The sequence below is a fragment of the Danio aesculapii genome, chromosome 21, assembly GCF_903798145.1.
Source record: "Danio aesculapii chromosome 21, fDanAes4.1, whole genome shotgun sequence".
Lineage (NCBI taxonomy): Eukaryota > Metazoa > Chordata > Actinopteri > Cypriniformes > Danionidae > Danio > Danio aesculapii.
Genome location: NC_079455.1, coordinates 42,600,891 through 42,619,342, shown reverse-complemented (window position 1 = coordinate 42,619,342; position 18,452 = coordinate 42,600,891). Strand labels below are relative to the sequence as shown.

The 18,452-nt window shown below is 33.7% G+C and overlaps 1 protein-coding gene across 1 annotated transcript in view; it reads left to right on the top strand.

The window, feature by feature from the left end:
* The window catches only part of ctif (CBP80/20-dependent translation initiation factor), a 152,020-nt gene extending 137,850 nt beyond the window's left edge, over window positions 1-14,170 (top strand). Inside the window, exons 13-14 of the mRNA XM_056446694.1 lie at window positions 9,603-9,656; window positions 13,221-14,170. Coding sequence (XP_056302669.1) covers window positions 9,603-9,656; window positions 13,221-13,436 — 270 coding nt within the window. The 3' untranslated portion in view covers window positions 13,437-14,170. The remainder of the gene's footprint in view (window positions 1-9,602; window positions 9,657-13,220) is intronic.
* Window positions 14,171-18,452: the final 4,282 nt, after the last annotated feature.

Genomic DNA, 18,452 nt, shown 5'->3' with positions numbered 1-18,452 from the left:
AAAACAAAGAAACACACACCAAAATATTTACATATATTTTTATATTGGTATATAATTATAAATAAAAAAAAAATAAAACATATACATGTATTTTTCTATTTATATGTAATACAAATTAATTATGCACGGTACCCGTATTTAACTTGAAGCATTTATTTTAGATTCAGTCAATCAAGGTTAATCTTTTGACAGCACTTGTCATTAATGTTGAGCATACATCATCATGTTTAATTAGACTCACACATAGCAATTCTAAACGTGGCAAATAACACTTATAGATGAAAAAAATTTAATAGAAAAAAAAACTTTTTTTCTATTAACAATAACAATATAATTATTACTATTATGATATTATAATTCACATTATTTATTTGTTAATTTAAAAGGTCCCATACAAAAAGATGCCATGCAATCTTAATAATAATAATAACAACAATAATTCTAACAATATTGTATTAAAATATGTACTTATGTATCATTATTAAATATTAATGCTAATAGTAATAATAATAATAATAATAATAATAATAATAATAATAATAATAATAATAATAATAATAATAAAATTACGATAATGTATTAAAATATGTAATTATTTATTATTATTAAATAATAGTAATAATAAATTTATCATACAATATGTTTGCAGTAGTATTTTTTTATTTATAATTTATAAAATTTATAATAAATTTATTATTTTTTAATTTATCTATTATTATTATTATTATTATCAATATTATCATTATTATTATTATTATTACCACTACTGCGACTACGTATTTGAGTATGATATTGTTCTATAGTAATAAATTTATCATATATTTTGCAAATTAATAAATTATTTGTGAAGTTAGACAATTGAAAAAATATATTGTTTAAGAGTGCTAATGTCGCTTCACAGCAAGAAGGTCGCTGGGTTGCTGGTTCAAGCCTCGGCTCAGTTGGCGTTTCTGTGTGGAGTTTGCATGTTCTCCACTGCGTTTGCGTGGGTTTCCTCCGGGTGCTCTGGTTTCCCCCACAGTCCAAAGATATGCGGTACAGGTGAATTGGGTAGGCTAAATTGTCCGTAGTGAATGAGTGTATGTGTGAATGAGTGTGTGTGGATGTTTCCCAGAGATGGGTTGCAGTTGGAAGGGCATCCGCTGCGTAAAAACGTGCTGGATAAGTTGGCGGTTCATTCCGCTGTGGCGACCCCGGATTAATAAAGGGACTAAGCCGAAAAGAAAATGAATGAATGAATGAGAGTGCTAATAATATTGACCTTTAAATGGCTTTAAAATACAGCTTAAAATAACAAATTCTAGCTGAAATAAAACAAAGAAGAAATAAGTTTATTATATTTTTCAAATCAATACATTATTTGTCAAGTTATTTATATTAAACTAAATAATTTAGCAACTTTCCCAAATATATAATAAATCCAATTCTAGACCAAGCTCTAATCTAGCTTTTAAATGTGTGTTTTAAATGGAGTGTGACCCATAAAATCATCAGATGAGAACTCTTTACTGATGTCAAAAGAAGCAGAAATGTGTCTGCTCATCAGTGCAATACTTATGAATGAACCACTGAGTCATAAATGCGCTTTATGTGATTTTATTTGCGTCTGGCTTTCATCAGCAGTTTTGTATTACACAAACACGTTACCCAAGATGAAGAGAACATTCTTACATAATAATGAATGATGTAATCGTGTCTGGAACAGAAAAGACAGTCGGACATATGGGAAACCAGGCCGCAGGATTACAATAGAGTTGTGAAATGCATAAAGCTGAGAATGTTTAGTAAATGCATGCATTTGTTTAGCTTGGTTTGTGTTTGCCTTTGTTTTTAATAAGAAATGGCCTTCGCACTTTATTTTAAGGTGCATTTCTTGCTATTGTCAAACCTGTAACTATGACTTTAAGTTCAGTAAACTCCTAGTTTTCTGCTTATTAATAATTATTAGGCTGAAAACCTGTAACCATTGGCTTAAATAGTAGGAAGAACAAGTCAATGGTTACAATAATAACTGTTGACGATAATAACTGTTGATAACAACAGAGTTGCTAAAAACATTGACGATAATAACAGTGACAATAATAACAGTTGCTAAAAACAAAGATGATAATAAAAGAGTTGACAATAACAGTGATGATAATAACAGTTGACAACAACAGAGTTGCCAAAAACATTGATCATAATAACAGAGTTGACGATAACAATGACGATAATAACAGTTGATGAAAACATTGATGATAATAACAGAGTTGACAATAACAGTTGACAACAACAGAGTTGCTGAAAACATTGATCATAATAACAGAGTTGACGATAACAATGACAATAATAACAGTTGATGAAAACATTGATGATAATAACAGAGTTGACAATAACAGTTGACAACAACAGAGTTGCTGAAAACATTGATCATAATAACAGAGTTGACGATAACAATGACGATAATAACAGTTGATGAAAACATTGATCATAATAACAGAGTTGACGATAACAATGACAATAATAACAGTTGATGAAAACATTGATGATAATAACAGAGTTGACGATAATAGTGATGATAATAACAGTTGACAACAACAGAGTTGCTGAAAACATTGAACATAATAACAGAGTTGACGATAACAATGACAATAATAACAGTTGATGAAAACATTGATGATAATAACAGAGTTGACAATAACAGTGATGATAATAACAGTTGACAACAACAGAGTTGCCGAAAACATTGATCATAATAACAGAGTTGACGATAACAGTGACGATAATAACAGTTGTCGAAAACATTGACGATAATAACAGTTGACGAAAACATTGATGATAATAACAGAGTTGACGATAATAGTGATGATAATAACAGTGACATGGAAAACCTGGCCCCGAAATTACAATACAGTTGTAAAAGGCATAAAGCTGAGAATGTTTAATAACATTTGTTTACATTACATTGTTTACAAGCTAACCATTTGTTTAGCTTGGTTTGTGTTTGCGTTAGTTTTTAATAAGAAATTACCTTCGCGCTTTCTTTTAAGGTGCATTTTTTGCTGTTATCAAACATTTAAATATGACTTTAAGTTCAGTAAACTTCTAATTTGCTGCTTATTAATAATTATTAGGCTGAAAACCTAGTAGGAAAAACAAGTAAATGATTACAATAATAGCAGTTGACGACAACATTGATGATAATAACAGACTGGACGATAACAGTGACAATAATAACAGTTGCCGAAAACATTGATGATAACAACAGAGTTGATGATAACAGTGGCGATAATAACTGTTGACAACAACAGAGTTGCCAAAAACATTGATGATAATAACAGTTGATGATAACAGTGACAATTATAACAGTTGACGACAACCGAGTTGCTGAAAACATTGATGTAATAAAAGAGTTGACTATAACAGTTGACAATATTAACAGTTAACGATAATAACAGTTGCCAAAAGCATTGATGATAATAACAGTTGATGAAAACATTGATGATAATAACAGTTGACGATAACAGAGTTTCCGAAAACATTGATGATAACAGTTGACGAACGCATTGATGATAATAACAGTTGACGATAACAGAGTTTCCGAAAACATTGATCATAATAACAGTTGACGATAACAGTGACGATAATAACAGTTGACGAAAACATTAATGATAATAACACTTGACGATAACAGAGTTTCCGAAAACATTGAACATAATAACAGAGTTGACGATAACAATGACAATAATAACAGTTGACGAAAACATTCATAATAACAGAATTGACGATAATAGTGATAATTATAACAGTGACATGGGACACCAGGCCGTGAGATTACAATACAATTGTGAAAAACATAAAGCTGAGAATGTTTAGTAAATGCATGCATTTGTTTAGCTTGGTTTGTGTTTGCCTTTGTTTTTAATAAGAAATGGCGCGCTTTCTTTTAAGGTGCATTTCTTGCTATTGTCAAACCTGTAACTATGACTTTAAGCTCAGTAAACTCCTAATTTGCTGCTTATTAATAATTATTAGACTGAAAACCTAGTAGGAAAACAAGTCAATGGTTACAATAATAACAGATGATGACAACAGAGCTGCAGAAACCATTGATGATAATAAAAGATGATGATAACAGTGACAATAATAATCGTGACAATAATAACAGTTGCCGAAAACATTGATGATAATAACAGAGTTGATGACAACAGTTGACGATAATACCAGTTGCCAAAATCATTGATGATAATTACAGAGTTGACGATAACCGTGACAACTATAACAGTTGACGACAACAGAGTTGCTTAAAACATTGATTATAAAAACGATTGTTGACGATAATAACAGTTGACAACAACAGATTTGTCAAAAACATTGATAATAACAGAGTTGACAATAACAGTGACGATAATAACAGTTGATGAAAACATTGATGATAATAACGGAGTTGACGTGTCAATAGTAACAATTGACGATAATAACAGTTGATGACAACAGAGTTGCCTAAAACATTGATGATAATAAGATTTGATGATAACAGTGACAATAATAACAGTTGATGAAAACATTGATAATAATAACATTCATGATAATAACAAAGTGGACGATAACAATGACAATAATAACAGTTGATGATAATGAAATCTGGACTTTATTGGAACTTAAGCTGCTTTTGGCACATTCTACATTGTAAAAGCGATATATAATTAAACATGAATTGAATTGAATAATAACAGTTGGCGAAAACATTGATGATAATAACAAGATTTGACTATAACAGTGATGATAATAACAGTTGACGACAACAGAGTTGCCAAAAACATTGATCATAATAACAGAGTTGACGATAACATTGGCAATAATAACAGTTGACGACAATAGAGTTGCCAAAAAGATTGATGATAACAACAGAGTTGACGATATTAACAGTGACAATAATAACAGTTGACGGTAATAACAGGAAGGCCTTAAAGGGGCAGTTTTAATGAGTTTTAAAAAACATTTTTGTGTGGTATTTTGAGCTGAAACTTCACATACACACACACTAGGGACATCAGAGACTTATTTTGCATCTTGTGAAAAGGGGCACAATAGGGTCCCCTTTAACTGACATCAACTAATGTAACCTTATTGTAGCAATATGTCTAGCGTCAGAATAATAGAGCCTATTTGTCCTGTTGAGTGAGTTTCACTTCTGTTGTTGTGGTCAGACTGAGCACATTTCTGTCTGTCACAACAGTTGTCTGGGGTTTAGACTGTTGATATTGGTCTCGCTGGCGTCTATCGGCTGGTGGTTTTTGAGGAACAGACAAAGGGGAAGTGAAAGATGATTCGTGTGGAGATGTGTGGTGTATATACACGTCTGGATTACCAGCAGTGACCTCCTGAATGCTGAGGTCTGCGAAATACACTTGAATAATGCAAATAAAATGCATAGATGAGTAGGTCAAACAGAGAAGAGTATGACAAAAGCTCAATATTATTTTTAATGCACATTCATTGTTGAGATTTTATTTCCATATTATGACTTATTTTAGATTAGCAGAAGGTACAACTCTGTTTTATTGCACTTTATTTTTTTGCATCTGTAGATTTCAATTTCAATGCATGTTTTTTTAATAATAACGGTATTGACGATAACAGAGATTTGACAACAGTAACGGAGTTGACTAGAGTAATGGAAATGACGTTAACAGAGATTTTACAATAACTGTGTTGACGATAACAGAGATTTGGCGATAGTAACGAAGTTGATGATAATAACGTCGTTGACGATAGTAATGTGGTTGTCGATAGTAAAGGCACTGACGATAGTAACAGAGTTGATTATAATAACAGATTTAAAGATAATTAGGGCACTAACAATAATAACAAAGTTGACGATAACAGAGATTTGACAACAGTAACGAGTTGACTAGAGTAATGGAAATTACGTTAACAGAGATTTTACAATAACTGGGTTGACGATAACAGAGATTTGGCGATAGTAACGAAGTTGATGATAATAACGTCGTTGATGATAGTAATGTGGTTGTCGATAGTAAAGGCACTGACGATAGTAACAGAGTTGATTCTAATAACAGATTTAAAGATAATTACGGCACTAACAATAATAACAAAGTTGACGATAACAGAGATTTGACAACAGTAACGAGTTGACTAGAGTAATGGAAATGACGTTAACAAAGATTTTACAATAACTGTGTTGACGATAACAGAGATTTGGCGATAGTAACGAAGTTGATGATAATAACGCCGTTGACGATAGTAATGCAGTTGTCGATAGTAACGGCACTGACAATAGTAACAGAGTTGATTATAATAACAGATTTAAAGATAATAGTGGCACTAACAATAATAACTAAGTTGATGATAACAGAGATTTGACAACAGTAACGAGTTGACTAGAGTAATGGAAATGACGTTAACAGAGATTTTACAATAACTGTGTTGACGATAACAGAGATTTGGCGATAGTAACGAAGTTGATGATAGTAACGCCGTTGACGATAGTAACGCGGTTGTAGATAGTAACGGCACTGACGATAGTAACACAGTTGATTATAATAACAGATTTAAAGATAATAACGGCACTAACAATAAAAACAAAGTTGACGATAACAGAGATTTGACAACAGTAACGGAGTTGACTAGAGAAATGGAAATGACGTTAACAGAGATTTTACAATAACTGTGTTGACGATTACAGAGATTTGGCGATAGTAACAAAGTTGATGATAGTAACGCCGTTGACGATAGTAACGCGGTTGTCAATAGTAACGACACTGACGATAGTAACACAGTTGATTATAATAACAGATTTGAAGATAATAACGGCACTAACAATATTACCAAAGTTGACGATAACAGAGATTTGACAACAGTAACGGAGTTGACTAGAGTAATGGAAATGACGTTAACAGAGATTTTACAATAACTGTGTTGACGATAACAGAGATTTGGCGATAGTAGCGAAGTTGATGACAGTAACGCCGTTGACGATAGTAACGCGGTTGTCGATAGTAACGGCACTGACGATAGTAACAGAGTTGACTATAATAACAGATTTAAAGATAATAACGGCACTAACAATAATAACAAAGTTGACGATAACAGAGATTTGACAATAAGAATGTTTTTTATATCAGAGATGGGGTTTTCTTTCTGAAGGGTTTTACTTGGAGGATTGTTAATGTATGACAGTTGCGTGTATAATATAAGCATTCTCCATTTATTTTCCTACAATTGGAATTATATAAAACAAATAATTTACTGTAAACTGAATTCATTAGTAATGTTGAAAACTGCATAAATGTGATAGGGAGCATTTGAATTTGTTACTAATTGTTGTTATCTTATTGTTAATTTTTCTTAACTCCTAACAGTTGATGATAACCGAGTTGGCGAAAACAGTGACGGCAAAAGGAGAGTTGGCGGTAACAGTGACGATAACAACAGAGTTGACAATGACAGTGGTGATAATAATAGCATTCACAATAACAATGATGAAAATACCAGAGTTGACTTACAGTAATGATAATACCAGAGTTGACGATAACAGAGAGATTTGAAGATAAAAACAGATTTGACAGTAATAACAGATTTTACAATACCAATGTTGATGATAACAGTGACTATAGTAACAGAGTTGGCGATAGTAACAGAGTTGACGATAATAGAGATTTGACAATAATAATGGTGCTGACGATAGTAACAGAGTTGACGATAGTAATGGAGTTGACGATAACCGAGATTTGACAATAACAATGGTGTTGACGATAGTAATAGTTGGCGATAACAGATTTGACTAATAGCAGTGTTGACGATACTAACAGAGTTGGCGATAGTAGCGGAGTTGGCGATAATAGAGATTTGACAATAATAATGGCGTTGACGATAGTAATGGAGTTGACAATAATAGAGATTTGACAATAATAATGGTGTTGACGATAGTAACAGTTGGCGATAACAGATGACTAATAGCAGTGTTGACAATAGTAACAGAGTTGGCTATAGTAACAGAGTTGGCGATAGTAATGGAGTTGACAATAATAGAGATTTGACAATAATACTGGCGTTGACAATAGTAATGGAGTTGACGATAATATAGATTTGACAATAATGGTGTTGACGATAGTAACAGTTGGCGATAACAGATTTGACTAATAGTAGTGTTGGCAATAGTAACGGAGTTGGCGATAGTAACAGAGTTGGCGATAATAGAGATTTGACAATAATAATGGCGTTGACGATAGTAACAGAGTTGACGATAGTAATGGAGTTGACGATAATAGAGATTTGACAATAATAATGGTGTTGACGATAGTAACAGTTGGCGATAACAGATTTGACTAATAGCAGCGTTGACGATAGTAACTGAGTTGACGATAACAGAGATTAGACAATAATAATGGTGTTGACTATAACAGAGATTTGCCGAAAGTAACGGAGTTGATGAAAATAACGTAATTGACGATAACAGAAATTTGACAATAATAACTGTGTTGACAGTAACAGAGATTTGACAATAATAACTGTGTTGACGATAACAGAGATTTGCCGATAGTAAAGGAGTTGATGATAGTAACGCCGTTGACGATAGTAACGGAATTGATGATTACAGAAATTTGACAATAATAACTGTGTTGACAGTAACAGAGATTTGACAATAATAACTGTGTTGACGACAACAGAGATTTGCCGATAGTAAAGAAGTTGATGATAGTAACGCCGTTGATGATAGTAACAGAATTGACGATACTAGTGATTTGACAATAATAACTGTTGACAATAACAGATTTGACAATAGTAATGGAGTTGACGATAGTAACAGAAATCACGATAGTAACGGAGTTGATGATAGTAACGTCATTGATGATAGTAATGCCGTTGCTGATAGTAACGCCGTTGCCGATAGTAACAGAGTTGACTATAATAACGGATTTGAAGATAATAACGGCACTAACAATAATAAAAAGTTGACGATAACAGAGATTTGACGATTTTAGGTATTTATTATAACAATATTATTGTTTTAAAAAATGTAACGAGAAAGTCACTGAAATATCACAGCAACAGAGATGACAAATAATTAATGTCCTATTTTTTTATCAACATTTTGTACAAACTAATGAGAGAATAATGACACTCAATGCCTTTTTAGAGTTTCCCGCCAGAGAAAGTGACATCACTTGGAGCAAGTCACATGCTTTACAGATTGTTCTGCCCTTTTATAACTGATGTAATAGAGTTGACCAGAATGAAGAGACACTCACAAAATCAATTTATTTATTACAATAAATATAAATAATACAGAAAATAGATGTTTTGTGCAAATGTTTATTTGGTTTAATTGAGTTACGCACAAAATATTTTTAAAAATTATTTATTATTTTATGATATTATGTATATAGTTGTGCATGTGGATTGTAGAATTAATATTTTTGTGCATCTCGCAGTTTCTATCTAGTAATTTATATAATGAAATATACCCACAATGTGCAATGTGCAAGCAACTTTCACCTGTAGTGTCTTGCATGATACAGTATGTACAGTATGCATTAGAATCAGTGGATAAGAGTTAGTTATTATGTGTTTTATGTTTGTCTTTATGTGTGTTTTAGCTCCTGGAGTCGCCTGAGGTGAAGGAGGACGCTGTTCTCTGCTGTTCTATGGAGGTGAGTTTATAATATTTCTGAAACCGTCCATAATGAAGGAGCTTCAGGAGCGAATGAGACACTGCAAATGCAGAATTACTACTAATGTCCTGGGTTAATATCCAGACTCACTGTAAATTACTCATATGTTTCTCTGAAAATCACACTGAAAAACTGAAACTGTGTGAGTTTGGAATTGTGCTTGAACGTTGATAATCACAATGCATGCTCATAATCAGATCTGTTTGTCTGTTGGGTGGAATTATTCCTCTTTTTCTGCAGGCGATGGTTTCTATTTCACAACACAGGTTGCTTAGTGTTCAGTTTAATTAGATTTATTTGTTCTTTTTTTTTTCTTTTTCATTAGTGTTTACAACACCAAGTGGTGCTTGCACAGTGTAGAATGTAAACAATGCATATAAAATAGAAAATACAAATTAGTTACATATACATTCCGCTCCATCTGAGCTCCATCAGTGTGTCTCCATCCAGAGAATGATGTTGATGATGATGTGATGAAGCCACAGATGGGATCATCAGGAGACATTTTGTCTGGAGACGCAGCTGATTCAGGCTGTCCGGCTCCTCTTTATAGTCTCTCTCTCTCTTTCTGTCTCTGTCTGCTCTGGATTTGACCTTTGACCCTTTTTTTCAGCTGGATTATGTCTGTCTCTCAGTCTGGGCTTCTCCATCTCTCTTTAAACAGATATTACACTCACAGTCTAACCAAAAATGATTCCTGACGCCTTCAACGATTCATTCATTTTCTTTTCCCTTTATTAATCTGGGGTCGCCACAGCGGAATGAACCGCCAACTTATCATTTGTTTTAAGCAGCGGATACCCTTCCAGCCGCAACCCATCACTGGGAAACACCCATACACACTCATTCACAAACTCAAACACTATGGCCAATTTAGCTCACCCAATTCACCTGTACCACGTCTTTGGACTGTGGGGGAAACTGGAGCAATTGGAAAATGTGACCCTAGACCAAAAAACATATTCTTCATAATAGCCAAAAATCATTGTATGGGTCAAAATTATTGAAGTGACGCGGTGGCGCAGTAGATAGTGCTGTTGCCTCACAGCAAGAAGGTCGCTGGTTCGAGCCTCGGCTGGGTCAGTTGGCGTTTCTATGTGGAGTTTGCATGTTCTCCCCATGTTCGGGTTTCCTCCGAGTGCCGGGGTTTCCCCCACAGTCCAAAGACATGCGCTAAAGGGGAATTGGGTAGGCTAAATTGTCCGTAGTGTATGTGTGAATGTGTATGTGTTTGTTTCCCAGAGATGGGTTGCAGCTGGAAGGGCATCCACTGCGTAAAACATGTGCTGGTTAAGTTGGCGGTTCATCCCGCTGTGGCGACCCCGGATTAATAGAGACTAAGCCAAAAAGAAAATGAATGAATGAAAATACTGACTTTTTATGCCAAAATCATTAGAATATTAAGTTAAGATCATCTTATTGAAGACATTTTGTAAATTTCCTACAGTACATTTATCAAAACTCAATTTTTGATTAGTAATGTACATTGCTAAGAACTTAATTTGGACAACTTTACAGGAAATTTTTTTAGTATTTAGATTTTTTTTAACCCTTAGATTCCAGGTTTACAAATAGTTGTACCTCAGCCAGACATTGTCCCGAGTGCCTTAGTGCCCCAGGATTGCGATATACAGCCATATTGTGGTGCTACTCGTGTGATATTGTGTTTATGCAACAGTTCGACAGCTTAATCGTGGATATAAAAAAAGAAAATCAAACACAGAGTCTTAACTCACGCCTTTTTAATTAAAGATGAAGACCCCACTCAATGTTTGTGCTGCACAACTCCCCTTACTGTAAAACACATTTTACTGGCCTGTCCTGCTTTTAATGCTTCCAGAAGCCTTTTTTATGAAATGAACTCTCTTAAGGACATTTTTAGCAAAGTGACACCAGAAAAAATCTTCGAATTCTTATCATGTATTAACATTAATAATCTTATTTAACTTGTGTATTCATTTGTTTGATGTTCTTTTTTTGAAATGTTCTTGCTATGAAAATAGCCTTGGTTGCTGACATGGCAATAAATAAAAAACACATTACATTACATTACACAGAGAGTCTTAAAAATCCTTTTTGTATGTGAGAAACTTGAGGAACTACTTTCTCCGCCATTCATTTACATCTGCTGCTGACCGTCAGAACAGCAGAAATCATTGCTACTTCACTAACGTCACTTTAGAGCTAGTGTTTGAATGATTCTCTAGTGTATTATACACTACCTGACAAAAGTCTTGTCGCCTATCCAAGTTTTAGGAACAACATATAATAACTTTACCTCTTGTTGATCATTTGGTGTCAGAAGTGTCTTATATGAAAGGTAAAGGCCTCTAGATTACACTTATTTGACCACAATAAAACATGATCATGCCTTGAATTTTAATTATTTAATTAGGACAGTAAGGTCTGACTTTCAATAATGTCCAGTATAGAATATGTGGTCATGCTGCAGAGGAAACAGAATGAATATTGTGTCTGACTCCATCATGAGCTTGGAGGACTGAATCCATACATCTCTGCAATGACTCAAATCACTGATTAATAAAGTCATCTGGAATAGCAAAGAAAGCGTTCTTGCAGGACTCCCAGAGTTTATCAAGATTCTTTGGTTCATCTTCAATGCCTCCTCCTCCATCTTACCCCAGACATGCTCAATCATGTTCATGTATGGTGACTAGGCTGGCCAATCCTGGAGCACCTTGACCTTCTTTGCTTTCAGGAGCTTTTATGTGGAGGCTGAAGTATGAGGAGGAGCGCTATCCTGCTGAAGCACAAATGTCTTGATACCTCAGGCTATTGCTGTTGCCATCCACTCTGCAGATCTGAATGTAACCCCAAACCATGATTTTTCCTTCACCAAACTTGACTGATTTCTACGAGAATCTTGGCTCCATTCAGGTTCCAGTAGGTCTTCTGCAGTATTTGTGATGATTGGGATGCAGTTCAACAGATGATTCAGCAGAAAAATCCACCTTCTGCCACTTTTCCAAATGATCAACTAGAAGTCAAGTTATTATTTGGTGCTCTTACAACTGAGATCAACAACAAGACTTTTGTCAGGCAGTGTAATGTCTAAAATGAGGACATACAGTAACAAGTGATTTTGCTCACATTTTCAGATTATAATGCTGAACGACATGAAATGTCATCAGTCTACAAAGATTTCCTAGTATTTATTTGTTGCAATCAGGAGATCATAATAATTAACCCTGAAAAAGCCAAAACAAAGCAAACACTACTAGATTACTATGGTGTAAATACAGCGCTACAGCATACAAAAGAGAGAGATCCACTTAGGATGTCACTTACCTGTTAATGATTTGTTTTGCTATTACTAGAATATCGCACAACTATCAGCCAATCAGATTTAAGAACCAGACAGAACTGTTGTATAAATATATTATATGAATAAATATATCTTATGAGCACCCCCTTCAAGTAAATAGTTAGCTGTACCATATTGCGCTGTACTATGCAGTGTAAAGCACCTTAAATATGACATGTATTGGTGTGTGTGTGACGTGTGTGTGTTTTCTTCTGCAGCTCCAGAGCACCGGCCGGCTGTTGGAGGAGCAGCTGCCGGAGATGATGACGGAGCTGCTGGCTGCGGTGCGGGATAAGATGCTGTGTCCGTCTGAGTCTCAGCTGACCCGCTCACTGCTGATGGAGGTCATCGAGCTGCACGCGCACCGCTGGAGCCCACTGGAGGCCCTCACCACTGCATACTACAACAGAACCATCCAGAAGCTGACCGCATGACCATAAAGGAGGACTGACCACTGCTGAACACACACACAAACACTACACACACACACACACGCTACTGCATACAACAACAGAAAGATCCAGAAGCTGACCGCATGACCATAGAGGAGGACTGACCACTGCTGAACACACACACACACACACACACACACACACACACACCACTGCATACTACAACAGAACCATCCAGAAGCTGACCGCATGACCATAGAGGAGGACTGACCACTGCTGAACACACACACACACACACACACACACACCACTGCATACTACAACAGAAGCTGCCCGCATGACCATAGATGGCCCCTGCTAAACAACACACACAAACCCACTCACTATACACACTCATACACACACACTCACTATACACACTCATTATACACACATAAAACACACATGCGCGCACACACAAACACAAAGGAGAGGAAGGGTCAGAGGGCAGAGGGTAAAATATGCAGATTGAAATGAATATGTAGATGTTGACACTTCACATCTGCATATTCATGAGCTGACCCAGACGCACAGACGCTAAACCAGACAGTCATCAGACACACAGACGCGTGAGTCGCTGTCGCTCTGTCCAGACCAAACACACACACAAATTGAATGCATTTTGCATTAATAAAAGTGAAGCCTATTTTTTTAAATATACATTTTAGGATTATTTTTATAACTTTACAACATATTATCCCAAAAAATCATAATGATGCATAAATATTTGTTCAATTTTAACCTGCATTTGGCATTAATTATGATTATTTTAGTTTCCTTTTTATGTTTTTTAATTTTTCTTTTGCATTTTGACACTTTTTTTAATCTCATGACTGTTAAAATCACATAAGCTATGCATTAATATTTTATATTGTGCGTTATATTGCTAATTTATATCATTAGATCATCATATTATTTGTATTAATCTTTAAATTTAAACATAATTAGCATTATCCTGTTATTTTCATCAGTTATTTCTAATTAATTTCATAGATAAATCATAAATAATGTATTAAAACTATAGGTGGCGTAGATAAAAATGTTTTAATCTAGATTAATTTCACAGTACTCTTGGAATTATTGTAGATTAAAATGGCTCATTTGAATTCTGCCGAAGGCATTTAGAATAACAAATAGGCAAATAAATCATAAATAATGATAAATCATTTTCAGAATGAGATTTGGGATGAATATTTCCTCTATTTTTATGACAATTGTCAATGCAGTAAAATAATATTATTCCAAAAAAGGGGCTTTATATTGTTTTAAGCTAAAAGTAAAATTCTTTTGGAAAAAATTACGTTTTCTTCCATTATATCCTTGCTATATATATATATATATATATATATATATATATATATATACACACATATATATATATATATATACACACATATATATATATATATATACACACATATATATATATATATATATATATACACACACATATATACATATATATACACACATATATACATATACATATATATACTGTACATATATACACAGTGCTCAGCATAATTAAATACACCCCATTTTAAAAATGAATATTTGTATCCATTTCTCAATGAATATAGGTAATGTATTTAGGTGCATTTAAACAAAACAGATTAATTAAACAGATATATTAAATAGAAAATACAAATAAAATTAAATAATATTTTAGTTATAGAACAAATTAGAAAATAGAAACAGTATACATTGAAAGTATTGCAAATTATTGGGGGAAAATTACAATCAACAATTTTTTTTTGTTGTTTCTCTTAAATGTAGCTTTTTTACATTTTTATATTTTAATTATTTTCCTAACATATAAATTTGAGCTACTAATTTTGGACTGTTATTGTGATATTTTGTTAAATAAGCTCCAGATTTGGCTTCAGTACTGACTAATCTAAGGTATATGCATAAATATAATATTGTATAAATTCCTATTGAAGAAAATTTAAATGAGAGATTTGTGAGGGGTGTACTTATATATGCTGAGCATTGTATAAATATATATATATATATATATATATATATATATATATATATATATATATATATATATATATATATATATATACATATATATATATATATATATATATATATATACATATATATACATATATATACATATATATATATATATATATATATACACGTCTTAAAAGTATTATCATCATCACATAGTCTTCTTCCTCATTAAGCATTTTTATTCTATTAATTTAAATAAAGATTTTTTTTGCTATTTTGTTGATAGTTTAGGACTCGGTTAGCATTTTGCATTAAACGTTGTGTAATTAGCGTTGCTGATGTGATTAATATTCATGAAAATAATGCACATTGTCTGAAGGGACCTGAAAATAGGCTTCCTTTTCTTTTAAGCAAAATCAGAATTCAGGTTTCTCGTTTTTATTTCTTTATTTGTCAAATCTTTTCTAGTCGTGTTCACAAAACAAATCTTAAATCCACCCTGGAAGCTTTTCTCCACAATGAGCAGCGTCACAAATACATACAAATATTGTAGCTATGCTAATTTAGAGAATCGTTGACACCTTTTTTAATATAATTAGCATTTTGTTGTTATTTTCATCACAGTTAGGCAAATATATCTACATATAAATCATAAGTAATGTATTAATACATACTTTTTAATGAAAAGCAATGACAGTGATTTTCAGAATCAGATTTGTGATTTATATTTGCTCTATTTTCATGATGTGGTAAATCACAATGAGCAGCGTCACAAGTGCAGAATGACTTAATTTTGCTCTCACACACATACACATACAGACACATTCACACAAACACACAGACAGCAGATGGCTATAGGAGCCTCAGACACTCACACACACACACACACACTCTTTCTTAAGTGTGTGTGTGTGTTCAGCTTGAAGTGGTCTGGATCTTAATGAACGTCAGTGGGATCTCCCGAGTTTTCTGTTCTTGTTCCGTCTCGGCTCTCGGGCCTTGTTTATAATGTGTTATAGTGTCCTTAATATTATGCATTATTGTTATTATTATTATTACGTTTCTCTTGAAGTCGCATTTTTTATAAACCACGTATAAATGTTTGTGTAATATAGGCTTCGTTTGTGAAATGCAAATAGAATCGTTTGATTGTTAATGAATGATTCACTTACACTGCAAAAAATAAGCAACGACAACAATAATAATCTGCTGCTTTTAACGTTTTTGTCATTTTCCAGAACAAAATATCCAAACTTTCTGACATCCAGATGTGTTTATTTGAGAGGCAAAACCAAAAAGGAATGCATTGAAAGTAGGGCGGCACTGTGGCTCAGTGGTTAGCACAGTCACCTCACAGCAAGAAGGTCGCTGGTTCGAGTCCCAGCTGGGTCAGTTGGCATTTGTGTGTGGAGTTTGCATGTTCTCCCTGTGTTCGCGTGGGTTTCCTCCGGGTGCTCCGGTTCCCCCACAGTCCAAACACATGGGCTATAGATAAATTGGATGACTAAATTGGCCTTGGTGTATGTGTGTGAATGCAAGATATATTGGTGTTTCCCAGTGCTGGGTTGTGGCTGGAAGGGCATCCGCTGTGTAATAACATATGCTGGATAAGTTGGTGGTTCATTCCACTGTGGCGACCTCTGATTATTAAGGGACTAATCCAAAGGAAAATGAATGAACGCTTTAAAAATATCATATTTTGCACTGAAATTAATAATTTGCAGTAATGAAATTATTTTTGAAATAAGATTATTTGCTTGTTAGTTTTTAGCTTGTTTCTTGTCCAAATATTTACAAATATCAGTTCAAATTAATTTTATGGACAAAAAAATATATATTGTTTGGCTGTCAGAAGTAATAAGTCAAAATTAAGTGAGTCTTTCCTCTTAAAAAAGCTAAATAATCTGACAGATGCACAATAAAAATAATATTGTGCTCAATATGAAATAGAATGATATTACTTACACCATTGTATAATTGCAAAAATATGATTTCTATTAGTAGAAAGTCAAAAAATAAGTGAGTTTTTCTATTAAACAAGAAAAATTCTGACAGATTTGCACGATAAATAATATTGTGTTTGGTTTGAGGTAAGATTATTTCGCTTAGCCCATTGGGAGATTATTTATTTTGTTTTAAGAGAAAAAATCACCTAATTTTGACTTACTGTTTCTGAAACATTCATTCAATTTCTTATTTATCAGAGGTTGCCACAGAGGAATGAACCACCAACTATTCCAGCAAATGTTTTACACAGCGGATGCCCTTCCCAAAACTGGGAACACCCATACACTCTCGCAATTTCACACACACATACACTACGGCCAATTTAGTTTATTCAATTCCCCTATAGAGCATGTGCTTGAACTGTGTGGAAAACCAGAGCTAGCGGAGGAATCCCACTCCAACACGGGGAGAACATTCAAACTCCATATAGAAGTGCCAACTGGCCCAGTCGGGACTCGAACCAGCGACCGTCTTGCTGTGAGGCTACAGTGCTAACCACTGCGCCACCATACCGTTATTTCCAAAACAAAATTTTTTGTTTAAGAATTTATTTAGACTAGAAACAAGACAAGACAGTGTATTTTATTAATAAATAAAATGAGTCATTAAACAAGAGATAAAATCTTACATTTTTGCTTCTCGAGTGAATACGTCTAGATGTAAATGTTTGGATGTTTGTCCTAAAAGAGACAAAAATGCTAAGTATGCTTTTTGCAGTGAATTTCTCGAATGAGGTTTTATTTTTAGCCGTAGATCTGTTGCACAGGATTACTTTCATTTTGCACTGTTTTAAGGCGATTGCTTTAAAAATATTAAACAAAAAAAAGATAAAGGAGTATGTAAAAAGTGACAGGTTGTGGAGGATTTTGAATGTTAGATGAACACTTTTTTGCTAGAATGATTCGTAGAATCCAACGCTATCTTGCGGCAATTCGTAGCTATTTTTTTTATTTAGTGACTAATTCGTATGAATCTCCTATGTACAATTTTGTACGATATGCTAATCCGCCATTGGCGGTTGGATTTAGGGGTGGAGTTTGGTGCCAC